Below are 27,823 nucleotides of genomic sequence, written 5' to 3' on the forward strand. Positions count from 1 at the left end.
TTCAGGCCTTTCCCTTTGACCTTGATTACTCTCCCTTAACAAAGATACCATTCAGTAACAACAGTAACTATCAAAAGGTGAACATTCAGACGGATGTTCTACTCCACTTTTATTCTAGAAAATTGGGTTGACTCCCACTCAAAATTAGGAAAGGAATTAAGAAAGAATCTCTAGTTTCTTAATGGTAGTTTCTGTCTAGTTCTTCCATAGAGCCCACATCATGCTGGGGAAAGCTAATTTTATCTCAGGTTCCTTTAATTTAGTTCAATTCTGCTCTCTCAAACATTTCTGAAAGCAGAAAATTAAATTTTTGGCTTTCAAAAGTGTTCTTTGATGCAAGCAAGAAGGTAAATTATGTAAAATAATAAGAGTATTCAAGTTGAAGGATTTCAGGGGTGCCTGGGTGGCTCAGTCGGTTAAGCGTCTGTCTGCCTTGGGCTCAGGTCATGATCCCAGTGTCCTGGGATTGAGCCCCACATCAGGCTCCCCGCTCAGCGGAAAGCCTGCTTCTCCCTCTCCTTCTGCCTGCCGCTCCCCCTTCTGTGCTCTCTCTCTCTCTCTCTGCAAATAAGTAAATAAACTCTTTTTAAAAAATAAATAAGTTCAAGTATTTTAGTCTAAATGGAAGAGTCTGTAAAAATTATCACATGTGGTAGCCATCAACATAACTAAAAGCAAGAGTTGCCAAAGGATAAGTTCAGTGATAATAATCTGAACAATTTGAAAGTTTTTTATTTAAATTTTTTATTCTAGTATAACATACATACAGAAAAGCACACAAATCATAAATTTGACAACAGATTTTTACAAATAAACACATTCTTGTAACCATTATCCAGACCAAGTAACATACATTATCAGGACCGCACAAGCCCTCTCATACCCACTTTAAGATACTACATCCCAGCCCAACTATCTTTACTCATAACACTATACATTAGTTTTATCTTTCTTTCAAATTTTAAATAACTGGAATATATATACTATTATTCTGGTTTGGGCTCCTTTCACTTAACTTTATGATATTCTTTTATATTGCTGTATATAATTATAATTCTTTCCTTTTTATTGTAATTCTTTCCTATTTATTTATTTATATAGTATTCCAGTAGATAAATATATATACTTTTATTCATTCTATGCCAGATATTTGAGTTCTTTCAAGTTTGGGGCTTATGTGAATAGTGTTGCTGTGAATGTACTTGTGTTTGTCTTTTAACAGATGTATACACAGATCTGCTGAGTATGTGCTTAAAAGTGGATTTGCTGTGACACAGGATACATTCATATGTTCAACGTTAATAGTGTGGAAGAGGAAGAAATTTTCCTCTATCCTTCAAGGTTTTTCCATGATGACTAAAAATCAAATTTACACAAGACTGATTAATAGAGAAACTAATGATGTACTGTATGTTGGCTAATTGTATTTAAATTAAAAAAAAAAGATCCAAGAAAAAAAAAAAAGCCTGATTAATAGAAAATGAAACAAGGTTTAATAATACATATACCTCCTGTATACATGGGAGAGACCCAGGAAAACTTAGCATCTCACCAAAATAGGCTGAAGCCGTCACCTTAAATACCATCTCCATCAAAAAACAAAAGAAGATGTTGTAGGTAGAGGATCAGTTATGGGAGGTTACCATAAAAAGCATTAAAAAAAAAGGCTAAAGTTGTCATGCAGATTTAAGTTCATGCCTTTCTTCACTGATGACCGTTTCTAGGCATCTAAGAGTCATCCCCCTCTTCATGATACTGAGGGAGACACCCTTCCAAATGGAGATTTCCCTTATACATGGAAGTGTCTCTTAAGGAAGGGCAACTTGGATTTCAGACATATTGTTGTGTCTACAGTTTCTTAAAAAATACCAGCTTAGAATAATCATTATGCCAAAGAGGCGTATCTTTTTTTAGTCAAATTTATATATTCTTATTTTTTAAAGTTTTTATTTAAATTCCAGTTAACATACAGTGGTGTAATATTAGATTTCATTCCTTTTAAGGCTAATATCCCATTGTATATATATATACCACCTCTTCTTTATCCATTCATCAGTCAGTGGACATTTGGGCTCTTTCCATAATTTGGCTGTTGTTGATAATGCCAGCATAAATACCGGGGTGTACATATCCCTTCAAAGAAATATTTTTGTATTCTTTAGGTAAATATCTAGTAGTGTGATCGCTGGGTGATAGGGTAGTTCTATTTTCAATTTTTTGAGGAATTTCCATCCTCTTTTCCAGAGTGGCTACACCAGTTTGCATTCCTGTCAACCTACCAGTGCAAGATGGTTCCCCTTTCACCGCATCCCAAAGGCACATAGCTTTATGGTGGAAAAATCTGCTCCCCTACAGTAGTTATTTCCAGTTTTCCTAAGGGGCTATAACAGTTTATCTTCTCACCAGCAGTCCATAACAGTAGAGCTTGCTCCATCCTCACTGATGCATGATATTGTCTGCCTTTTGCATTTTAGCCATTCTGGTGGGGAAGACATTAATATTTTGTAAATGTGATAGTGTATATATAGAATGTTCCTGGGCTCTTTATTTCATTGGTCTCTTTGTACTTGCACAAATATCTCAGTGTTTTTTTTTTAATTGAAGTATAGTTGACACACAATGATACATTCCACAAGTCTATATCTTATGTTACGCTCACCATAAGTGTAGCTTTCATCTGTCACCATACAACACTATTATAATACCATTGACTAGATTCCCTATACCTTTCATCCAATGACTTCTTCATTCTGTAACTGGAAGCCTGTATCTTCCACTCCCCCTTGACTCATTTGCCCATCCTCTACACACATCCCCTCTGGCCACCCTCAGTTTTTCTCTATAATTATGGGTCTGTTTCTGCTTTTTGTTTCTTTTGTTTTGTTTTGTTTTGTTTTGATTCCACGTATTTATCTGTGTCTGACTTATTTCACTTAGCATATCCTCTAGGTCCATCCATGCTGTCTCAGATGGCAAGATCTTACTCTTTTTTATGGTTGAGTGTGTGCGTATGTGTATACGTATATACATATTTATCCATTCATCTGCTAATGGACACTTGGGTTGTTTCCATATTTTGGCTATTATAAATAATGCTGCAATACACAGGAGTACATATATCTTTTCAGGTTAGTGTTTTCATTTTGGGTAAATACCCAGTAGTGGAATTACTGGATCATGCAGTATATTTATTTTTAATTTTCTGAGAAGTATTCATATGGTTTTCTACAGTGGCTCTGCCAACTTACAGTCCCACCAAGAGTGCATGAAGGTTCCTTTATCTCCACTTCCTCAACAACACTTACTGCTTGTCATTTTGATTAGAGCCATTCTGACAGGTGTAAAGTGATATCTCATTGTGGTTTTGATTTGCATAATCCTGCTGATTAGTAATATTGAGTTCTGTTTCATGTACCTATTGGCCATCTGTTTGTCGTCTTTGGAAAAATGTCTGTTCAGGTAGGTACTCTTTCCATTTTTTAACTGGATTGTTTGATGGGCTTTTTTGGTGGTGGGTTGTATACATTCTTAATATATTTTGAATATTAACTCCTTGTCAGATGGATCATTGCAAATATCTTATCCCATTCAGTAGGTTGCTTTTTGTTTTGGTGTAGTCCCAATAGTTTATTTTTGCTTCTGTCTCCCTTGCCTGAAGAGATAGGTCTAGAAAGATATTGCTAAGGCTGCTGTCAAAGAAATTATTACCTATATTTTCTTCTAAAGTTTTATGGTTTTAGGTCTAACGTTTAACTCTTTAATCCAATTTGAGCTTAATTTTTTTGTATGGTGTTAAAAACTAGTCCAGTTTCATTCTGTTGCATGTAGCCATCCAGTTTTCTAGCACCATTTGTTGAAGAGACTGTCTTTTCTCCATTGTGCATTCTTGCCTCCTTTGTTGAAGATTAATTGACATTATAAATTTGGGTTTATTTCTGGGTTGTCTATTCTGTGTCATGGATCTGTTTTTGTGTCAGTACTATACTGTTTTTGATTACTACAGCTTTATAAACTGTATCTTGAAATCTGGGATTATGATACTTGTCAAGATTGCTAGGCTATTCGGGATCTTTTGTTGTTCTATACCAATTTACGATTATTCTAGTTCTATGGGGGGAAAAGCTATTGGTGTTGATGAGGATTGCATTGAAACTGTAGACTGCTTTGGGTATTATGAACATTTTAACAGTATGGGTTGTACCAATCCATGAGCATGGAATATCTCCCTTTTTTGTGTCATCTTCAATTTGTTTCATCAATGTTTTAGAGTTTTCAGAGTACAGGTCTTTCACCTCCTTGATTAAGTTTCTTCCTAGGTATTTTATTTTTTTAGTGCCATCGTAAATGCGATTCTTTTTTAATTTTTATGGTTTTTTTTAATTTTTTATTGCTATGTTAGTCACCATACAGTACATCATTAGTTTATGATGTGTTCCATGATTCATTGTTTGTGTATTACACCCAGTGCTCCATGCAATACGTGCCCTCCTGAATACTGATCACCTGGCTAGCCCATCCCCCCATCCCTCTCCTCTGAAACTCTCAGTTTGTTTTCCAGAGTCCACAGTCTCTCATGGTTCATTCCCCCTTCTGTTTACCCCCCCTCCATTCTTCCCTTCCTTCTCCTACCGATCTCCCTGCTATTAATGGGATTGTTTTTTAAATTTCTCTGCCACTTCATTAGTAGTGTATAGAAATGCAACTGATTTCTGTGTATTAATTTTGTGTCCTGCAATTTTACTGAATTTATCATTTCTAATCGTTTTTTGGTGAAGTCTTAGGGTTTTCTATATATAGTATCATATCATCTGCAAATGATGACATTTTCACTTATTCCTTACTAATATGGATGCTGCTTATTTCTTTTCTTGTCTGATTGCTGTGCTTATGACTTCCAGTACTGTGTTCAATAAAAGTGATGAGAGTGACATCCTAGTCTTATTTGAGTTTTTAGAGGAAAAGCTTACAGCATTTCGCTATTGAGTATGTTAGCTGTGGGTTTTTCATATATGGCCTGTATTATGTTGTGGCATATTCCCTGTAAACCCACTTTATTGAGAGCTTTTATCAGAAACAGATGTTGAATTTTATCATAAGCTTTTTTTTTTTTTTTTACATCTCTTGGAATGATCATGTGATTTTTATCTTTCACTTTGTTAATATAGTTTTGCACATTGATTGGTTTACAAATATTGAACCATCCTTGCCTTCCTGGAATAAAGCCCACTTAATCGTAGTGAATGATCCTTCTAATGTATCATTCAAAGTTGTTTGCTAATATTTTGTGGAGGGTTTATGCATCTTTGTTTATCAGGGTTATTGGCCTGTAGTTTTCTTTCTTTGTAGTGTCTTTGTCTGGTTTTCGTATCAAAGTATGGTGTCTTGTAGAATATATGTGGAAGTTTTTCTTCCTCTTCTGTTTTTCAGAATAGATTAACAAAAATATGTACTCTATTTTTTTTTAAGATTTTATTTTTCTATTTGAGAGACTGAGAGAGCACAAGAGGGGGGGAACAGAGGGAGAGGAACAGACTCCATACTAAGCACAGAGCCTGATGTGGGGCTCAATCTCACAACCCCGAGATCATGACCCGAGCCAAAACCAGAGTCAGATGCTCAACCGACTGAGCTACAAAGGCTCCCCACTACTGACTTCTTTAAACATCTGGTAGAATTTAACTGTGAATCTATCTGGTCTTAGATTGTTGTTTATTGGGAGTTTTTTGATAATGGATTCAATTTTTTTACTACTAATTGGTCTGTTCAGATTTTCTATTTCTTCTTCATTCAGTTTTGGAAGATTATGTTTCTAAGAATTTATCCATTTCGTCTAGGCTGTCCAATGTGTTGGCATATAATTTTTTGCAGTAGTCTCTTCTAATCTTTTGTATTTTTGTAGTATTTTGTCACCTTTCCTTTTTTATTTCTGAATTTATTTGGATCCTCCCTCTTCCCCCCCCCCCCCACCGAGGAATCTGGCTAAAAGTTTATTAATTCTGTAGATCTTTTAAAAAAAAAAATAGCTCTTGGTTTCGCTGATCTTTTCTATTTTTATTTTAGTCCTTATCTCATATATTTCTATTCTGATCTCTATTTTTCCCTTCCTTATACTTATCTTAGGTTTTGCTTGTTCTTTTTCTAGTTCCTTGTAATTGTAAGCTTACATTGTTTGAGATTTTTGTTTGATGTATCTCAGTATTAATTTAAATTTCCCTTAGAACTATTTTCATTGCATCTCAATGATTTTGAACCATTGTTCATTTTCATTTATTTTCATTTTCATTTATTTCCATGTTTGATTTCCTGTTTGATTTTTTGTTGCTGTTGACCAACTGTTTGTTTTGTAGCACGTTGTTTAGCCTCCACATATTTGTGTTTTTCTGGTTTTTTTCTTGATTGATTTCTAGTTTCATAGTGTTGTGGTCAGAAAAGATACATGTGATACCTATCTTTTATTTATTGAGACTTGTTTTGATCTGTCCCAGAAAATGTTCCATGTGCACGGGAAAAGAATGAGTATTCTGTTGGTTTTGGGTGGAATGTTCTGTACATTTTTTTCTTTAATTCCACCTAGTTAACATACAGTGCAATATTAGTTTCAGGTGTTGAATTTAGTGATTCATCATTTACAATACTCAGTGCTCATCACAAGTGCCTTCCTTAATCACCATCCCCTGTTTAAACCCTCCCCCCCCAGTAACCATCATTCTGTTCTCTATAGTTGAGTCTGTTTCTTGGTTCGCTTCTCTTCCCCCCGCCATGTTCATTTGTTTGTTTCTTAAATTCCACATATGAGTGATATAATATAGTATTTGTCTTTCTCTGACTTATTTCACTTAGCATAATACTCTCTAGCTCCATCCATGTTGTTGCAAATGGCAATATTTTGCTCTTTTTTATGGCTGAGTAATATTCCATACGTACCATACCGCCTCTTCTTTATCCATTCATCAGTTGATGAATATTTGGGCTTTTCCCATAATTTGGCTATTGTTGATAATTCTGTTGTAACCATTAGGGTGCATGTGTCCCTTTGAATTAGTATTTTTGTATCCTTTGGGTTAATCCTAGTAGTACAATTGCTAGATCATAGGGTAGTTCTATTTTTAACTTTTTTGAGGCATTTCCATATTGTTTTCCAGAGCGGCTGCACCAGTTTGCATTCTCACCAACTAAGACACTGTTTTCTTATTGATAGTCGGTCTGGATGATCTATCCTTTGATGTAAGTGGGGTAATAAATTCCCTTATAAGTATGGGTTTGTGGTTACCACGAGGTTCATATATAATACTCTATGTATAGAGAAGTCTGTATGAAGTTCATGGTAACTTAAGTTCAAACATATTCTAAAAGCAGTTTTGGGATGCCTGGGTGGTTCAGTTGGTTAAGCATCTGCCTTCAGCCCGGGTCATGATTGCAGGGTCCTGGGATCGAGTCCCACATCGGGCTCCTTGCTCAGCGGGGAGCCTGCTTCTCCCTCTGCCTGCCGCTCCCCCTTGCTTGTGCTCTCTCTCTCTCTCTGACAAATAAATAAATAAAATCTTAAAAAAAAAATACTTTTACTACCCCCTTCCATGTTTTCTGTGTATGTTATTAGGTATTACATTTTTTAATTCATATTTTTCTTCTAATTAAGTCCATTTAACATTTCCTATAAGTGGTTTAATGGTCATGAACTTTTTAAACCTTTATTTGTTTGGGAAACACTTTCTCTCTCCAATTTTGAATACTAACCTTGCTGGGTAGAATATACTTGGTTGCAGGTTTTTCCTTTCAGCATTCTGAATATATAATGCCACTCTTTTGACCTGCAAAGTTTCTGCTGAAAAATCAGCTGTTACCCTTGTAGGGTCCCTTGTATGTAACTTTTCTCTTGCTCCCTTCAAATTCTGTCTTTAATCTTTGATATTTTATGTGGACCTCCTTGGGTTCATCTTGTTTAGAACTCTTTGTGCTTTCTGAACCTGGATGTCTGTTTCCTTCCCCAGGTTAGAGAAATTTTCATCTATTTCTTCAAGTAAGTTTTCTTCTCTTTTCTTTCTTCTCCTTCTGGGATAATGTGAATCTTTGTTTACTTGATATTATCCAAGAGATCCCTTAACCTATCCTCATTTTTTAAACTTCTTTTTTTTCTTTATGCTGTTCAGATTGGGTGCTTTTCACTACCATGTCTTCCAGATCACTGATCCATTCTTCTGCATCCACAAAACTATTGATTTTCTCCAGTATATTTTTCATTTCAGTTATTGTATTCAATTCCGATTGGTTCTTCCTCATATCTTCTCTCTCTTTGTTGAAGTTCTCACTCAGTTCTTCCACTCTTCACACAGTGAACATCTTTATGATCATTACTTTAAATTCTTTATCTGGCATATTTCTTATCTGTTTGATTTACTTCTAATTCTGAAGTTTTTGTTTCATTCTTTCATTTGGGGCATATTTCTCTGTCTTCTCATTTTGGCTGACTTTCTGTGGCTGTTTCTATGAATTATGTAGGAAAGCTTCTCTGAAATGTGAAGGAGTGGTCTTATGTATGGTTGTACTCTGTGTAGGCTGTGTGTGCCTGGTAACTTTGGTTCACTGGGTGGCACTCTGGCTGGCATGAGTTAGGCATGACAGGGTACTCCGTGCTTGGGCTATCCTAGTGGGATGGCCATATCTGAAGTAGGCATGGGCTGGGACAGTCCCAAGATTCCCCACACACAGAGTGCTCTGGCAGAAGAGCTGAAGCAAATGCAAGCTATGGCGTCCTGGGGTACTCTGTGCATGGGGACACCTTGGCTGGGCAGTTGTATCCAAAGCAACTATGAGCCAGGAGGTCCTGAAGAACTCTGAGCCAGGGTGTTCTAGGATGCATTGTGCCTATGCCACCTTGGTAACATGCTGGAGACGGAGATGCACTGCACTGGGGCCACCTTGGAATGGCCAGGGCTGGTGTGAGCTAGGGGCACAGGGCTCACAGAAGTGGTAGGCCATTTAGAACACTTGGACCCTAGTGCTATCTACACTATCAAGGTGGAAGGAGAATGTAAACCTTGGTGCTCAGCAGCTGCTCTCACCCAGAGTTCCAGTAGCTCCTCCACCATTTGGTAGGGTTTTAGGGCTAGTTCTTTATATTTCAGTCACTCTTTTAAACTATGGCTTTTTTCCTGTGCCCCAGGGTATCCAGGGCTGGAGTGGGCTAGGGACCGAAAACTCACTGAGACTGCAGACTGGCTGTAGCGAGCAGACCCTGCTCCGTTCTGTGCCATCAAGGTTGATGAGAGCATAAACCGTGGTGGCACTCTCCTGCCGCTTTGACCTAGAAAGAATTCCAGCAGCTCCCCTACTGTTTAGGAGGGTTCTAGGGCTTGTTCACTTGTATTCTAGTTACCCTTTTTTTATTTTTTTTAAAGATTTTATTTATTTTTGCAAGAGAGAGTATGTGTACATGAGCAGGGAAGGGAGGGGCAGAGGGAGAAGCAGACTCCCGGCCGAGCAGGGAGCCTGATGCTGGACTTGATCCTAGGATCCTGGGATCATGACCTGAGCCGAAGGCAGAAGCTTAACCGCCTGAGCCCCCCAAGCGCCCCTCTAGTTACCTTTTAAACTGCAGCTTTTGTTCTGCACCACAAGGCAGATGACTCTGCTTATGGTCACTAATACTATCCCTCCCCACTGCTATTTGCAGCAGCAGGAGTGGGTGGTCCTTTCATTGTCATGTCTCTATCTTACCATTGTCTATGTGGTTATTCTTTTGTTGTGAGGAAACTGTTCTACCAGCCCTCAGTTCTTCAGGAGGAATTGCTGTAACAATACGTATAGATTTGGCATGTCTGTGGAGGAGGGTAAATTCAGGGTCTCCCTGCATTGCCATCTTGGACCCAGTATCTCACTATTTTAAGGAATTCTGGCTTTAAATCTTTAAGTATTTAGAGAAATGTAATTGACATATAATATTAGTTTAAGGTGTACAATATCATTATTCAACAATTATATACATTACAAAATGATAAGCATGCTTATATACTCTGTCACCATGCAACCTTATTACAGTATTATTCACTATATTTCCAATATACTTTTCATGCTTGTGACTTACTTTACAAATGGAAGTTTGTAGTTCCTAATCTCTCTCACTTATTTTGATTTTCCTACCCACTTCCCTATGGCAACCACCAATTTCTTGTCTGTATTTATGAGTCAGTTTCTTTTGTTTGATCAGTTTTTTTTTTTTTTTTTTTTTTTTAGATTCCACATATAAATGAAATTATGTGGTATTTGCCTTTCACTGTCTGACTTACTTCACTTAGCATGATACCCTCTAGGTCCATTCATGTTGTCTCAAATGGCAAGATTTCATTCTTTTTTATTATGGTTCAGTAATATTCCAGTGTGTGTGTGTGTGTGTGTGTGTGTGTACACACATGCATACATACACACAAATCACATTGTATTTATCCATTCATCTATTGCACACTTGCATTGCTTCCGTATCTTGGCTATTATAAATCTGCAAAAAAGAGGTACATAAATCTTTCTGAATTAATGTTTTCACTTGCTTCAGAAAAATACTCAGATATGTAATGACTGGGTTATATGTTATTTCCATTTTTAATTTTTTGATGAACCTCTATACTGTTTCTCATAGTGGCAACACCAATTTACATCCCACCAACTGTACCTGACTATTCTCTTTTACCCACATCTTCACCGACTCTTTTGTCTTTTTTGATACTAGCATTTCTTTTTTTATTATTATTTTTATTATGTTAGTCACCATACAGTACATCCCTGGTGTCTGATGCAAAGTTCGATGATTCATTAGTTGCGTATAACACCCAGTGCACCATGCAATACGTGCCCTCCTTACTACCCATCACCGGTATATCCCATTCCCCCACCCCCCTCCCCTCTGAAGCCCTCAGTTTGTTTCTTGTAGTCCATAGTCTCTCATGCTTCATTCCCCCTTCTGATTACCCCCCCTTTCTTTATCCCTTTCTTCCCCTACCGATCTTCCTAGTTCTTATGTTCCATAGATGAGAGAAATCATATGATAATTGTCTTTCTCTGCTTGACTTATTTCACTTAGCATTATCTCTTCCAGTGCTGTCCATGTTGCAGCAAATGTTGAGAACTCGTTCTTTCTGATAGCTGAATAATATTCCATTGTATATATGGACCACAACTTCTTAATCCAGTCATCTGTTGAAGGGCATCTCGGTTCCTTCCACGATTTAGCTATTGTGGACAATGCTGCTGTGAACATTGGGGTGCATATGGCCCTTCTCTTCACTACGTCTGTATCTTTGGGGTAAATACCCAGTAATGCAATACTTGGATCATACGGTAGCTCTATTTTTAACTTTTTAAGGGACCTCCACACTGTTTTCCAAAGTGCCTGTACCAACTTCCATTCCCACCAACAGTGTAAGAGGGATCCCCTTTCTCCACATCATCTCCAACATTTGTTGTTTCCTGCCTTGTCAATTTTTGCCATTCTAAATGGCGTAGGGTGTTATCTCAATGTGGTTTTGATTTGAATTCCCCTGATCTCTAATGATTTTGAACATTTTTTCATGTGTCTGTTAGCCATTTGTCTGTCTTCATTGGAAAAGTGTCTGTTCATATCTTCTGCCCATTTTTTTTTATTTGATTATTTGTTTCTAGTGTATTGAGTTTGAGAAGTTCTTTGTAGACCTTGGATACCAGTCCTTTATCTGTAGGGTCATTTGCAAATATCTTCTCCCATTTGTGGGCTGCCTCTTAGTTTTTTTGACTGTTTCCTTGGCTGTGCAGCAGCTTTTTATCTTGATGAAGTCCCACAAGTTCATTTTTTCTTTTGTTTCTCTTGCCTTTGGAGATGTGTCATGAAAAAAGTTGCTGTGGCTGATGTCAAAGAGGTTGCAGCCTATGTTCTCCTCTAGGATTTTGATGGATTCCTGTCTCACATCGAGGTCTTTCATCCATTTAGAGTTTATCTTTGTGTATGGTGTGAGAGAGTGGTCAAGTTTCATTCTTTTGCATGTAGCTGTCCAGTTTTCCCAGCACCATTTATTGAAGAGACTGTCTTTATTCTGCTGGATGTTTTTTCCTGCTTAGTCAAAGATTAGTTGCCCAAAGAGCTGAGGGTCCATTTCTGGGTTCTCTATTCTGTTCCATTGTTCTGTGTGTCTGTTTTTGTGCCAGTACCATGCTGTCTTTGTGATCACAGCTTTGTAGTATAGCTTGAAATCAGGCAACGTGATGCCCCCAGCTTTGTTTTTCCTTTTCAACAGTTCCTTGGCGGTTCAGGGCCTTTTCTGATTCCACACAAATTTAAGGACTATTTGTTTCAGTTCTTCGAAAAATTTCATTGGTGTTTTAATCGGGATAGCATTGAAAGTGTAAATCGCTCTGGGTAGCATAGACATTTTAACTATGTTAATTCTTCTGATCCATGAGCATGGAATATTTTTCCATCTTTTTGTGTATTCTTCAATGTTTTTCAAGAGTGCTCTGTAGTTTCTAGAATATAGATAGATCCTTTACCTCTCTGGTTAAGTTAATTCCAAGATGACGTATGAATTTTGGTGCTATTGTAAGTGGAATCGATTCCCTAATTTCTCTTTCTTCAGTCTCATTGTTCGTGTATAGAAATGCAACTGATTTCTGAGCTTTGATTTTGTATCCCGCCACATTACTGAATTACTGTATAAGTTCTAGTAATCTGGGGGTGGAATCTTTTGGGTTTTCCACATAGAGTATCATGTCGTCTGCAATGAGAGACAGTTTGACTTCTTCTTTGATGATTTGAATACCCTTTATCCCTTTTTGTTGTCTGATTGCTGTTGCAAGGACTTCTAGTACTATGTTGAATAATAACATCGAGAGTGGGCATCCTTGTTGTGTTCCTGATCTTACGGGGAAGATTTTCAGCTTTTCCCCATTGAGAATGAAATTCGCTATAGGCTTTTCATACATGGTTTTTATGAAATTGTGGAATGTACCCTCTATCCCTACACTCTGAATTATTTTAATCAGGAAAGGATGGTGTATTTTCTCAAATGCTATTTCTGCATCAATCGAGAGGATCATATGGTTCTTGACTCTTTTTTTTTTTATATGATCTATCACACTGATCGATTTGTGAATTTTGAACCACCCTTGCATCTCAGGGATGAATCCCAATTGGTCATGATGGATAATCCTTGTAATGTACTGTTGGATCCTATTAGCTAGGATCTTGTTGAGAATTTTGGCATCTATATTCATCAGGGATATCGGTCTGTAATTCTCCTTTTTGATGGGGTCGTTGCCTGGTTTGGGGATCAAGGTAATACTGGCCTCATAGAATGAGTTTGGTAGTTTTCTTTCTGTTTCTATTTTTTGAAACAGCTTCAGGAGAATAGGTATTACTTCTTCTTTGAATGTTTGGTAGAATTTCCCTGGGAATCCGTCAGGCCCTAGATTCTTGTTTTTGGGGAGATTTTTGATTACTGCTTCAATCTCTTCATAATTAATTGGTCTGTTTAAATAATCAATTTCTTCCTGTTTCAGTCTTGGTAGTTTATAAGTTTGCAGGAAGGCATCCATTTCTTCCAGGTTAATTTATTGGCATAAAAATGTTGATAAAAGTTTCTAATGATCGGGGCGCCTGGGTGGCACAGCGGTTAAGCGTCTGCCTTCGGCTCAGGGCGTGATCCCGGCGTTATGGGATCGAGCCCCACATCAGGCTCCTCCACTAGGAGCCTGCTTCTTCCTCTCCCACTCCCCCTGCTTGTGTTCCCTCTCTCGCTGGCTGTCTCTATCTCTGTCGAATAAAATAAAATAAAATCTTTTAAAAAAAAAGTTTCTAATGATCCTTCTTATTTCATTGGTGTTGGTCGTGATCTCTCCCTTTCCGCCCTTAGAGATTCTATCTTTCATTCATAATTTTATTAACTTGGGTCCTTTCTCTATTCTTCTGAATAAGTCCGGCCAGTGGCTTATCAATCTTATTTATTCTTTCAAGGAACCAGCTTCTAGTTCTGTTGATCTGCTGTGATGTGCTCCTGTTTTTTAATTCATTGATCTCCACTCTAATCTTGATCAACTGCCTTCCTGTGCATGGGTTAGGATGGTTCTTCTGTTGCAGCTCCAGCTTCTTGAGGTGAGAATATAAAAACTGCATTTTATATTTTTCTATTCTTTTGAGTGAGGCTTGGATGGCTATGTATTTTCCTCTTAGGACTGCCTTTGCAGTGTCCCATAGGTTTTGGGCCGTTGTGTTTTCATTCTCGTTGGTCTCCATAAATTGTTTAAATTGATTTCTAATTTCCTGGTTTACCCAATCATTCTTGAGCAGGATGGTTCTTATTTTCCAAGTCTTTATCTTCCAAATTTTTCCTTATGATTGAGTTCTAGTTTCAAAGCATTGTGGTCTTAGAATATGCAGGGAATAATCTCAGTCTTTTGGTATCGGTTGAGACGTGTTTTGTGACCCAGTATATGGTCTATTCTGGAGAACGTTCCTTGTGCATTCGAAAAGAATGAGTATTCTGTTGTTCTGGGGTATAGTGTTCTGTATATATCTATGAGGTCCATCTGGTACAGTATGTCATTCAAAGCTCTTGTTTCTTTGTTGATTTTCTGCTTAGCTGATCTGTCTATTGCTGAGAGCGGAGTGTTGAGGTCCCCTACTATTAATGTATTATTATCTATATGTCTCTTTATTCTGGTTAAGAGTTGGCTTGTGTATCTAGCTGCTCCCCTGTTAGGGGCATAGATATTTATAATTGTCATATCCACTTGTTGGATACATCCTTTAAGAATAATATAGTGTCCTTCTGTATCTCTAACTACAGTCTTTAGTTTAAAATCTAATCTGAGAATTGCTACCCCAGCTTTCTTTTGAGGTCCATTGGCATGAAAAATGGTTTTCCATCCCTTCACTTTCAGTCTGGATGTATCTTTAGGTTCAAAATGAGTCTCTTGTAGACAGCAAATGGATGGGTCCTGTCTTTTTATCCAAAGCGCAACCCTGTGTCTTAATGGGAGCATTTAGGCCATTCACATTGAGAGTGATTATTGAGAGAAATGAGTTTAATGATGTCATATTGCCTGTGAAGTCTTTGTTTCTATAGATTGTAAATTTCTGTTCTGTATCACTCTTGGGGCCTCTTTACTTTTATAGAACCCCCCCCTTAATAGCTCATGTAGGGCTGGTTTGGTGGTTACGTATTCCTTCAGTTTCTGCTGCTCCTGGAGATCAAAATTCTTTGATCAGAACCAAAATTCTCTGATCCTGGTCCTTATCTCTCCATCAATTCTGAATAACAGCCTTGCTGGATAAAGGATCCTTGGCTGCATGTTCTTCTCAGATAGAGCTTTGTACCCTGCCAACCCTTCCTAGCCTGCCAGTTCTCTGTAGACAGGTCTGGCGTTATTCTGATGTTCCTCCCTCTGTACGTGAGGATTCTCTTCCCCCTGGCCGCTTTCAACCCTGTATCCTTGGATCTAATATTTGCGAATTGCACTATTATGTGACGTGGTGGTCTATTCTCATTTATCTTGGGAGGGGTCCTCTCTGCCTCTTGGACACGAATGCTTGTTTCCTTTGCCAGATTAGGGAAGTTCTCAGCTACAATTTGTTCAAATATCTCTTCTAAACCTCTCTCTTTTTCCACCCCCTCAGGGATGCCAATGATTCTGATATTGGAACGTTTCATTGAGTCAGTAGTCTCCCGTAATCTACATTCTTGAGATTGGATTTTTTGAGCCAGGTTTCCATTTTTTCATTCTATTCTTCCATCCCATCTTCCAATTAACTAATTAATTCTTCTGCCTCATTTACCCTGGCCATCAGAGCATCTAGTTTAGACTGCATTTGATTCATAGCATTTTTAATTTCTGCCAGATTTGCTCTCATTTCCACCCTTAGAGATTCTATATTCTCGTTAATATTTTCATTAATATTTTTTTCCAGCCTACACATCATCTTGACCACTGTTACTCTGAACTCCATTTCTGACAATTTGGTTATATCCATATCCATCATTTCTGTGGCAGAGGCCACAGTCTCTGTCTCCTTTCTTTGCTGGGGGGGGTTTCTCCTCCTCATCATTCCGATGAGGAGAGGTTGCGGGGATGTACAGAGCCCAAATTATTGACCAGGACCCAGGCAGTGTGCACTTGTTTTATAGGGACCTTAGGGATGTGGGCTTCTTGATTTTTCAGCCTGTCTTCTTGGGGAGGGGCCTGCCACACTGATACTCAGGCAACCCTCTTTGGGTAGAGTTGCCCCGTCCCCTGCGAGGGGGGATGGGGATGGGCACAATGTGAGCCAATATTTCCGGGCCTTTGTTCTCTGGCGGCTTTCCCTGGTGGTTTTTTGTGACTCTTGTGAGACTCAGAGCAGCAATGACCATATCCTAGCTTCTTTCTCAGAACAGAGAGATTGCAGTCCGCTCTCCACTGAGCTCTCCTGGCCACTTTAACTCTGTTTCTGTCGGTGCTGCTGAAAACCCTGCAGTGTTCTGGGCTGTGTGCTCCATAGCCGTTCTTGCAGCCCTTGCTCCCAGGGCCGGCACGTCTCTGTCCTTTGTGCCTCTAACACCGCCAGCTGTCCCCAGTTCCCATGCGCACTTCTGAGCTCCCTGTTTCAGTGTGGTTCGTGCTTGCTCCACAGCGCTGGTTTTCCGTCTGGTTGCATGGGCGTTCCCAGGCTTACGGTCTCAGTCTGCTCTCTCACGGGTGCCCGTCTGCGAGTCCGCCCGCTCCCCAGTGCAGGTGGCTACTGCTTCCCGGTGCCCGAGCATGGCAGCTCCCTCCCTCTTCCGTTTATCTTCTGATATCTGTGTGCGGTTTCACGGCTCCCCGCTTCATACCTCAATACTCAGCGCTGGAGATTTTCATCTGTAGAGATCCAGATCTATCTTCCTATGTGTTGGGCTGATTTCGTGGGTGTTCAGGATGATCTGGTAGATATCCAGTTCGATTCAGGGGACCAGCTGAAAAAAGGTCCCCTACTCCTCCACCATCTTTTTCCGACCTCTATGGGCTTTATTATGTGGAGGTATTGGCCTTCTATACCCACTTTAAGAGTTCTTATCATGAGTGGACGTTGCGTTGTGTCAAATGATTTTTCTGCATCTTTTGAGACAATGATATGATTTTTTATCATTTTGTTAATATGGTTTGTCACATTGGTTGGTTTGTGAATATTGAACCACTCTTGCATCCCTGGAATAAATGCCACTTGGTCATGGCAAATGATCCTTTTAATGTTTTTGAATTCAGCTTGCTAATATTTGTTGACGATTTTTACATCTATGTGCATCAGGGTATTGGTTTGAAATGTTCTTTTTTTTTTTTTTTTGTAGTGTCTGTATTTATTTTTGGTATCAGGGCTGACCATATAGAATGAATTTGGAAGTTTTCCTTCCTCATGTTTTGGAAAAGTTCAAGATGAATACATATTAATTCTTCTTTAAGTGTTTGGTAGAATTCACTGTGAAGCTGTCTGGTTCTGGACTTTTGTTTGTTGGAAGTTTTTTCATTACTGATTCAATTCCATTACTAGTAATTAGTCTCATTCAAATTTTGTTTGTTCCTGAGTGAGTTTTGGAAGATTATATGTTTCTAGGAATTTATCCATTTCTTCTAGGTTGTCCAATTTGTTGGCATATGATTTTTTATAATATCCTCTTATAATCCTTTATATTTCCTCCTTTATTTCTGATTTTGAGTCCTTTTTTTTTTCTTGATGAATCTGGGTAACGGTTTATCAATTTTGTTGATCTTTTCAAAGAACCAGTTCCTGGTTTCATTGATATTTTCTATTGTTTTGCAGTCTGTATTTCACTTACTTCTGCTCTCATCTTTATTATTTCCTTCTTTCTACTAGCTTTAGATTTTCTTTTTCTAGCTCTTTTAGGTGTAAAGTTAGATTGTCTGAAATTTTTGTTTCTTGTGGTAGGCCTGTATCACTCTGAAGTTCCCTCCTAGAACAGCTTTTACTGCATCCCAAAGATTTTGATCTGCTGTGTTTTCATTTGTTTCCATTTGTGTTTTGATTTCTTCTTTGATTTTTTGTTGTTGTTGACTAATTGTTTTGTAGCATGTTGTTTAGCCTCCACATATTTGTGTTTTTCCAGTTATCTTGTGATTGATTTCTAGTTTCATAGTGTTGTGGTCAGAAAAAATCAAATGATACCAATTTATTGAGAATTGTAGTCTAAATTGTAATCTATCCTGGAAAGTGTTCCATGTGCACTTGAAAAGTATGTCTCTCCTGTTGTTTTTGGATGGAATGTTCTGTATGTTAATAAGTCCAGCTGGTCTAATGATGTGTCATTCAAAGTCAATGTTTCCTTGTTGATTTTCTGGATGATCTATCTTTGATGTAAGTGGGGTATTAAAGTTCCTTATATTGTATTACCGTCAATATTTTTCATTATGTCTTTATATTTGCTTTATGTATCTATGTACTCCAATTTTGGTGCATAGATATTTACAACTGTTATATCCTCTTGTTGGATTGATCTGTTTTATCATTATGAAATGCTCTTCTTTGTCTCATGCTAAAGTTTTTTAAAAGTCTAATTTTTCTGATATAAGTATTGCTATGTTTTTTGTTTGTTTCCATTTGCATGGTACATAGTTTTCTGTCCCTTCACATTCAGTCATTAGGTCTGAAGTGAGCCTCTTTTAATCTCTGCAGTCACCCTATGTCTTTTGGAGTGTTTAGTCCATTTAATTTAGAGTAATTACTGATAAGAATGTACTTACTGCCATTTTGTTACTTGTTTTCTGGTTGTTCTTGTAGTTCTCTGTTCCTTCTTCTCTTCTCTTGTGATTTCATGGCTTTCTTTAGTGTTATGCTAGGCTTTATTTTTTGTGTATTATAGGTTTTTGATATATGGTTACCATTAGGTTCATATTTAACATTACGTATACAGCAGTCTATATTAAGTTGATGTTTGTGTAAGTCCAAACACATTCTAAAAGCACTAAATTTTTACTCCCGCCTGCATGTTTTATGTATATGAGGTCATATTTTACAGTTTTTGTGTGTATCTCGACTGTTTTTTGTAGATATATTTGATCTTACTGCTTTTGTGTTTTAATATCCATCCTGGTTTTATAGTGGATCTTCTATTACCTTTACTTTGTGTTTACTTTTACCCGTGATTTTTTCCTTTACCATTTTCTTATTTCTGGTTATGGCCTTATCTTTCCACCCAGAGAATTCCCTTTAACATGTCTTGTAAGTCTAACTCTCTGTGTTTGTTTCTGTGTATGAGAAAATCAGATACATTTCCTGGTCTTGAAAGTAGTGGCCTTGTGTAGGAGCGGTCCTGTGGTGCTCTACAGTGCAATCTCCATTGGTCACCAGAACCAGGCACAGCAGGGGTGTCTGCTTGTGGATCACATGCACAGTGCTGTTGTGACTGAGCCATGTTTGCCTTCAGACCAGGCTGCTGACCCACCTTGCCTGCTGTGGGTGCACCAGACAGGGATTGGTCTCTGTGCTGTTGAGAGGTACGTCTGAGGCAACTGTGGGCTTGGAGGTGGGCAAAGTCAGTGGTCAAGTTAGCTGTCTGTAATTAACCACTGCACAGCTGCAGGTACGCTGAGTGACAGAACTTGCTTTCTGCATGGCCAGCCAGGAGGCTTTTGTTGATGGGCAAGGTAAGCAGTCAGACCTACATATCTGCGCTTGCAGGCGCACCAAGCAGCAGGGCTTTGTCCCTGCACAGCCACTGAAAAGGCTCGGCTGTTGGAACGGCTGGCACGCGGGTGTGGGGGGTTATCTTACACTCTCACCAGGACAGGTGTCACTTTGCAGTAGTGCTGGGCCCTGCCAGGGCTACTTGCAGGATGTGGCAGAGCAGGAGCCACTTTGGAGGGATGCCTGTTGAGGCAGGTGGGTCCATGCAGAACACAAGGGTGGGCTTGCCAGTGCTGGCAAGGTAGGTGGAGAGTGTTACCACTGGCTCCCCCAGGCGTCCAGCTAGTTTGGGAGAGAGGAAGAGAAAGGACACCTGCCAGCACTTTTGCTCCTGGAGAAATATCCTGAAGAGTCCCTTCCCTTTCAGTGTATGTTCTGAGATTAGTAAATAAATCTTTGTGTACACTTGAGGCACTTTTCAAACTGCCGCTTCTGTGCTGTGTCCCTGGCCAAGTTATTATACTTACTCTTTAAGGGTAGGGACTGAGTTTACGGTCATCCTTCAGCGTTCCCAGAGCTAAGCCCACTGATTTTTAAGGCACCCAGATTTAAGCTGCACTGATTTTAAAAGCTCCTAAAGTTAAGCCTCACTGGTTTTCAAAGTTAGATGTTATGGGGACTCATCTTCCCAGTGCCTGGATGCCTGATGTGGGGTCTGATCCTCTCCTTTCTCCCCGCTTTTGGTTTTCCTCCGATTCGTGTTTATTCTCACCGGGGGTTTGGGTCCCAACTGTGTCTCTGCCCCTCCTACTCTTTGCAATGTGGCTTCCTCTCTACGATTAACTGTGGAAGGTCTGTTCTGCCAATCTGCAGGTTGTTTTCATAGTTAGGTGCTTAAAGGTAGCTGTTAGCTCAGTGTTTATGGGCTGAGATCCTCCTCAAGATCCCCCTACTCCACCAGCTTCCTTGAACCTCGACTTTTGGCCAGGTATTTTAAGTGAAATTGCACCAACCTAATTTTAACATTTTTAAAGTAAAGTATTGACTACTGCAGCCATGAATGTGGTATCTCTCTTCATTTAAAAGGTCTTTGATGTTTGTCAGTGATATCTGGTAATTTCTCAGAGTTATCTAAGAGGTAAAACTTTGCTCTTATACTTAAAATACCTCATTATTTTTATAAAAAGCTTCTAAAATTAATCTACAGAAGAAGTTTTAAATTCTGCAATTTAAAATTGGGTTTAACTGTTTACCTACACTGCTTGAGAGGCCACATTCTATTACTTGTTTGACTTCGGAGATTCATTCATGCCAACCTACTTCTGGCTCCACTTCACCTATCTTCTCTTTATTGTGTCATGATGTCAGGTTTGATCTATACCTTCCTATCTATCTCTAGGCATCTTTGCCTAAAGATATAATCCTAAACCCTTCATGATTATAAGCACATCAAAGACTAACTGCTTTGCTTAGCTGCAGAGGTCTACACAAGACTATTACTTGTATAACTTAAAAGAGATTTATAGTTTCCAGTAAAGTTCCTTAGAATCCATCTGTATCCAACCTTTGTTGCTTTCTTTGTGGCAACATAACACTGTCAGTCACAAAATGTGACATGTTAAATAACACCAGTTCTTAATTACCTTAAGTATAGATTTTCTCTAAATTAGGTATTTATTTTCAGGTCAGAACTTTCCAGTATTTAAACAGTTAAATAGTATTCAGGATTCTAAAATATGTTAACTATATAATGAAACAAGATGTCATCTTTTCAGAACTCACCTAGTGATAAATTGACACTTAGCAAAAGATGTTAATAGTATTTTTCTGTGGAGAAAGGTGCAAATATTACACTCTCTGGGTTTTAACCCTACTTTTTCTCCTTTTCAGAAAGAAGTTAGTTTCAAGCATTCTTCTCTGTTTTACTTATTTTCAGAATAGTAAATTGTGCTGATCCAGGCCAGAATTATTGCCAATTGAATTTTCTGCAAGTAAATAATGAAGAATTTTACTTGAGGATTAGTATGTAACATTAAGAATAATTAATGAAACCATAAAGTTAAGAATAAATAGAATATGTGCTAATTTGGCCAGTGTGGAGTACAACAAAAGTATCTATCAATAATCACAAAATGTGGATGGACAAATAGACTCATGCAGTTCAGGGTGGTAGTCAGGACAGTTCTAGTTCTGGCGAAACTAGTCAAGACTAACCATCTGACATTTTAAAAGTCACTTTTTTGTGTCTCAGTTTGCTCATGTATAAAATAAGGAGACAGAACTGGAAGACTCTAAATCTTTTTCAGCACTGAAACTTTATGCATATGATTAGATGACCAGGTGGAACCCAATTAAGATACTAAAGAATTTTAGACAACATACAATTCTAAAAAAAAAAAAATTTATTCATATCTACCTAATTGTACAAACCCATATTGAAAAAAATTAGTTCGAATATTCTCTTAGCAGGGCAATTGCTTTATTCAAAAGATTCTTTTGGATTAAATCTTCCTATATACAATAAATTTCGGTATAAAGTAACATCAAGGTGCAAAAGCAGAAAAGCTAATATAGGAACTGAATAATTTCTAAATAAACGATGATTTCACATATTAGCTGACAAAAATCATAAAATTATTAGTTTACTTTTGAGCTGAATTTGGACCTCTAACACTTATTTTGCATGTATAAAATTCTCTATGTAATGTGTCAGAATTTATATCAGTTCTTACCATGTCCCCTGGAAACCACTGTTCACAAAACAATCTGTTATATAGTTCGTCTGTAAAGCCTATGAGTTAAAAACATACATATGTTTTATCAAAATACCTCTTTTAACCATTTTAAAGTTTACAAAATGGCTTCATATTACCATAAATCTATATTCCTAAGGGAATCAGGGAACGATCAGAGTTTTTATAGTCACTTAGTTCCCAAAGGCTTAAAGAAAATAAAATGCCCTACATTCCCAGATATAATCTATATATCCTTATAGTTTGCTGTGAGGTAGAATTTAGTTTAAAGCTGACCTATTTCAGCTGCTACCATGCACATACATACACACCTTTCAAGAAATGAAGATGTCAGGAATTCAGAAGGTATTCTAGTGATGCATTATTAGCACAGGCTTCTATGGCCTTGCAAGTGCCAATAGAGCTGGGAAGAGATACACAAAGTTCAGTGACATCATGTTGGCAGCTCGAAAATGACCACAGTAGGAGTACTCACATCACAGAAATAAGCAAATTGCATCGGTCTTTTTTTTTTCTTTTTTTTTCTTTTGGTTATTAATCATGTAAGAGAACATCACTGAGGCGATCCCAGGTTATAGTTCACAAGAGCAAAATTTCCACCTATCAAAGGTTCTATAACTGTACCTGATTTTAACTACCAGACTGAATAACATTTTTAACATTCACATATCCTTCTCTAACTTCCTATAATTTGATTGGAAGGATAAAAGAGGGAGTAATAAGCTCCATATCATGTATAATTTATTGCATGGCTTAGAACCTGTTTAATAGTGTTGTCCAATAGAAACAGAATGCAAGCCATATACATAACTTTACATTCTCAACTACAACTTCAAGTACATCTCAAATCAGATGTTAAATTATCACTGGAAACACTTTAACTGTATTTAGATTTCATAAAATTTACAGTTGAAGTAGTTTTAGGTACCCAGGTTAGTCCACACATTTTTTTTTATAATTACTAAACTGAGTATCAGTTTTTAACTTTTAATTATTTAAAATTAAATAAAATTTAAAAGTTACTTCCTCAGTAATACTGGCCACATTTCAAGAGTTCACCAGCCATACATACTAGTGGTTAGCAGACTGGCCAGTGTAGCTTTGTGGCATCTGTACTGCAGAAGTTTCTCAGAGGCTTGGGCCTTATTCTGTAGCAGCTTAAAGTTTGCCATCAAATGAATTATTTCACTTTTCAGTGCCTCAATTTTCTAAGACAATAATAACCTTAGTAGAATAATGGCTTAATAGTTATAACTATTTAATAACAGAAGTTCTAATGATTGCTATAATCATGAAATCACTCATGATACAGCAGCTACCATTTTTGTCATGTCATGTTATTTAAACAACTAATTCATCAAATGGTAGATGCATTTTGAAGAAGAGTTTAACCTCGTTAGGTGTTAGTAGCAATAAATGCTAAGCATTTATAGAGTGTTTTCCATCTTTGAAGGGCTTTACAAATTGTAATTATGCTAAATAACATATCATTTTTGTTAGAAGTGAATTCCTGAGACCAAAGAACTTTCTCAACAAAAACCTTCAATACACTTGTCATACACTCTATACTACATAAATTCAAGTGTTAAGGTCTTATTTCTGAGTGATGAACAGGACCAAATATTCACATTAAGTAACTTCTGATTTGAGATGTACTTGAAGTTGTAGTTCTGATACTCAGAAAAATGGTGCTTCTATAATGTTCATGACTTGTGTATTATCTGCAAAACTAACAAATCAAGTACAGCTCTCTCGATTATATAAAATGGATTTTTAAATCTCATTTTTATGGTACTTAACCTCTAAACCTCCATCAGGACCATAATAATACCATCCATTTTTACTGGCTTTATAGTTTACCCACATCATTTTATTATCTTAACAACCTAAAGGATAAACAGGACAGGTGTTGTTAGGCCCATTTGGGGGATGCTATTCAAAAAGGCTAAGAGATTTGCTCATAGTTACACAGTGATCAGTGCAAGAGCTAGAGCCAGAATCCAGGTATTATGATTTTAGCCATAATTTAGTAAATGCTTACTAGATGTTACAGAATATGTCAAACACGGTGCATTACCTCATTTAATGGTCATGACAATCTTGCAACATATCTGTTTTACAGATGAAGAAAGTATGATGCAGAGAGATTGCTACACATCTTTTTTCCTGTGAAAGAGAAACATGTTTCTAATAAAACTCTTTCCTTATCTAGAATTGGGTGCACTCATAAATTTACACACTAGAATAATGTACAGAGATGACTATTAAATTTTTATAAAATTTACTGTTTTTCCAAGCTAATAATCTAGAATTTGGAACACAATCATTTAAGCACAAGAAACAGCTGGCGAATATTTTCATGTCAGGTGGTATGAATGCTAAGTTTATAACCTTTCTTCTGTTGATTCAATGTAAGGTAATTTGATGCGACAGGGTATGACATAACACAAAGATGACTCAGGTCAGGAATTTCAAGAAATCTTAAAGTATTTAAAAAGTATTTAAATAAATAGTAAAGATCTATAGGGTGTGATGGATAATAGGAAAAAAGACTATAAAGAGTTGACTTCAAATGCTTAAATGCTTAGGAAAGTCTTTTACTCAGAAAAAAGGAAATATTTGGCAATGAAGGTAGGGGAGGAATCTCTAGGGTCCTTTACTGTTAGAGTACCTACCAGCAGATATATCTATTTAGTGTTCACATATTTATTTGTTGACCAGACAATTCAAATGCTAGATTTGTTTCTCACACCTACTTTTCTGTTTCTTCTAAAGCCTTTGCAGTTATTTCGAGATCATTATACACTTCTATCCCAAAGCGTGGGGTTTCAACAAAGAATATGGTTATATCACAATGTTTGCTTCTAAGGGGCTGAATTTTGTTTCTATCATAGGAAAATGAGTGTGTACTTTTTGAGGTAGACATTAAAATATACATTTGGAGGGGTGTACATACCATAAATGTTCAACTCCGTGAACACACTCATATAACTATAATCCAGATAATGAAACTGAACTTTATCCACACCCCGAAAAGGCTTCCTTGTCCCCTTCTCATACCTCCAAAGGATAAACACTCCTGACTTATAATACTACAACTCAGTTTTACCTGATCTTCTAAGGGAATCCCTCCTCATTATCTAGAAATAGGTGCATTCACAAATATATGTACTGCAGTAATGTATAGGGATGAGTATTAGGGTCTTTTCTGGGGATGGTTGGGATCTGACTTATTTAACAGTGTTTGTGAAATGCACCCATATGTTTATGTGTATTATTCTATTATATACTCCAAATGTGTACCACAATTTATTTACTTATCACCAAATGTGAAACAAAATTTGGGTTGTTTTCAGTTTGGGATTCTTACAAATACTCTTGGTATCATTTGCAAATACATCTATTTCTGCATACATTCAACTTCAGTAGATACCTCCAAAGATTTCTCCAGAGTAGCTGAAGCAGTTTATCAGTACATGAGAATTCCAGGTCATCACACCCTTGCCAACACTTGTTATCCCCTGCCACAATTTTACTCATTCTGGAAGGTAGATTCCATTGTAAATTTAATTTGTATTTTCCCTGACAACTCATGAAGTTGAATATCATTTTGTATGTTTATTGCAAATGTGGATATTTGTGTTGTGAAGTGCCTTTCAAGACTTCTTATCATTGTTCTATTGTGTTATTATCCTTTTTCTTATGATTTTTCGGGAGTTCTTTAAATATTCTGATACAAATCCACTATTGGATATATATACTACAAATATTTTGTCATACTCTTGGATTGCCTTTTTTAATAGTCTTTTGAGAACAGAAGTTTTTAGTATTAATGTACTCCAATTTATGTAGTACGAAGTACCCATTTTTTTCCACTAGGTTTCTTACATTTTGTGCCCTGTTTTAAGAAAGTCTTAAGTGAGTCTCTAAGGTGTTGCAGAGATTTCTTGTGTCTTCTTTAAGATCTTTATTTTACCTTTCATATTTAGATCTGTATTCCATCTAGAATTGATTTTTGTATACACTGTGGGGCAGGGTTTTAGAAATGATGTTTTAACCACCTGGATATCCAGATAACCCAGTACCATTTATTTAAAAGATAATCCTTTCTCCACTACAGTGTCACCTTTATCATAAGTCAGGTAACTACATTATATCTTTCACCATTATCACTGTTTCTGTTACTACAGATTTGTAAAAGGCCTGGATTTCCAGTAATATAAGTCTTCTGGCTTTGTTGTTCAGAATTGCCTTGACTATTTGTTGGTGCCTTGCATTTTTTTTTTTTTAATGTTAGTCACCATACAGTACATCATTAGTTTTGATGTGGTGTTCCATGATTCATTATTTGCATTTCACACCCAGTGCTCATTACATGTGCCTTCCTTAATACCCATCAGCGGGCTAACCCATTCCCCCCATCTCCCTCCCCTCTGAAACCCTCAGATTGTTTCCCGGAGTCCATAGTCTTTCATGGTTCATCTCCCCCTCTGATTTTCCCCCCTTCCTTCTGTCCTCCATGCTATTTCTTATGTTCCACATGTGAGTGAAACCATATGATAATTGTCTTTCTCTGCTTTACTTATTTCACTGAGCATAATCTCCTCCAGTTACATCCATGTCAATGCAATGGTGGGTATGCATCCTTTCTGATGGCTGAGTAATATTCCATTGTATGTATGAACCACATCTTTATCCATTTGTCTCTTGAAGGGCATCTTGGCTCCTTCCACAGGTCCCTTGCATTTCCATTTCCTTTTTATCATCAATTGTAAATTTACATTAAAAAATATGGTTAGGACTCTAATTGGTTTTGCACTGAATTTTAAAAATCAATATAGAGAACTGGTATGTTTAGAACATTCAGCCGTCCACATGTTATATATCCTCCCATTTATGTAGGTCTTCAATTTGACACAGTATTTCATAATTTTCTATGTAGAGGTCTTGCATGTCTTTCCTTGAATTTATTTCTAAGTATTTAGGATATTTATGCTCTTGTAAATAGTATATTTTTGAGTTTCATTTTCTGTAGACTCACAAAAAATCTTACTAAGGTATACTTGACATACAACGTTACTTTAGTCATTTGAAAAGTCGATACATTATGCTGTGCTCACCACAAAAGTAGTTACCATCTGTCACCTTACAATGTGATTACAAAACCATACAATGAATAACTTATTCATTCCATAACTGGAAGCATCTATCTTCCACTCCTCTTCACCCATTTTGCCCAGGCCTTATCCCTTTCCCCTCTGGCAACCACTAGTTGTTCTATATTTATGGGTCTGTTTCTGCTTTTTATTTGTTTATTGTGTGAAATAATATGTAATTTGTCTTTCTCAGTCTTATTTCATTTAGCATAATACCCTCTAAGTCTATCCATGTTGTTATAAAAGGCAAGATCTCATTCTTTTGTATAGCTAATATTCGATTCACACACCCCACGTCTTTT

The 27,823-nt window shown here is 37.3% G+C and overlaps 1 protein-coding gene across 6 annotated transcripts in view; it reads left to right on the plus strand.

Annotated features, from left to right (window-relative positions):
* Positions 1-27,823, plus strand: part of LOC103671314 (WD repeat containing planar cell polarity effector) — a 416,159-nt gene that overhangs the window by 278,263 nt on the left and 110,073 nt on the right. The window contains exon 15 of one of the 6 annotated variants that reach the window (XM_040623425.1): positions 1,223-1,426. The exons of the other annotated variants lie outside the window; for them this stretch is intronic. Coding sequence (XP_040479359.1) covers positions 1,223-1,272 — 50 coding nt within the window. The 3' untranslated portion in view covers positions 1,273-1,426. Of the gene's footprint in view, positions 1-1,222; positions 1,427-27,823 lie in introns of those variants that run through there. 6 annotated transcript variants of the gene reach the window in all.

This window comes from Ursus maritimus, unplaced genomic scaffold (genome assembly GCF_017311325.1).
Source record: "Ursus maritimus isolate PB19 unplaced genomic scaffold, ASM1731132v1 scaffold_6, whole genome shotgun sequence".
Classification (NCBI taxonomy): Eukaryota; Metazoa; Chordata; class Mammalia; order Carnivora; family Ursidae; genus Ursus; species Ursus maritimus.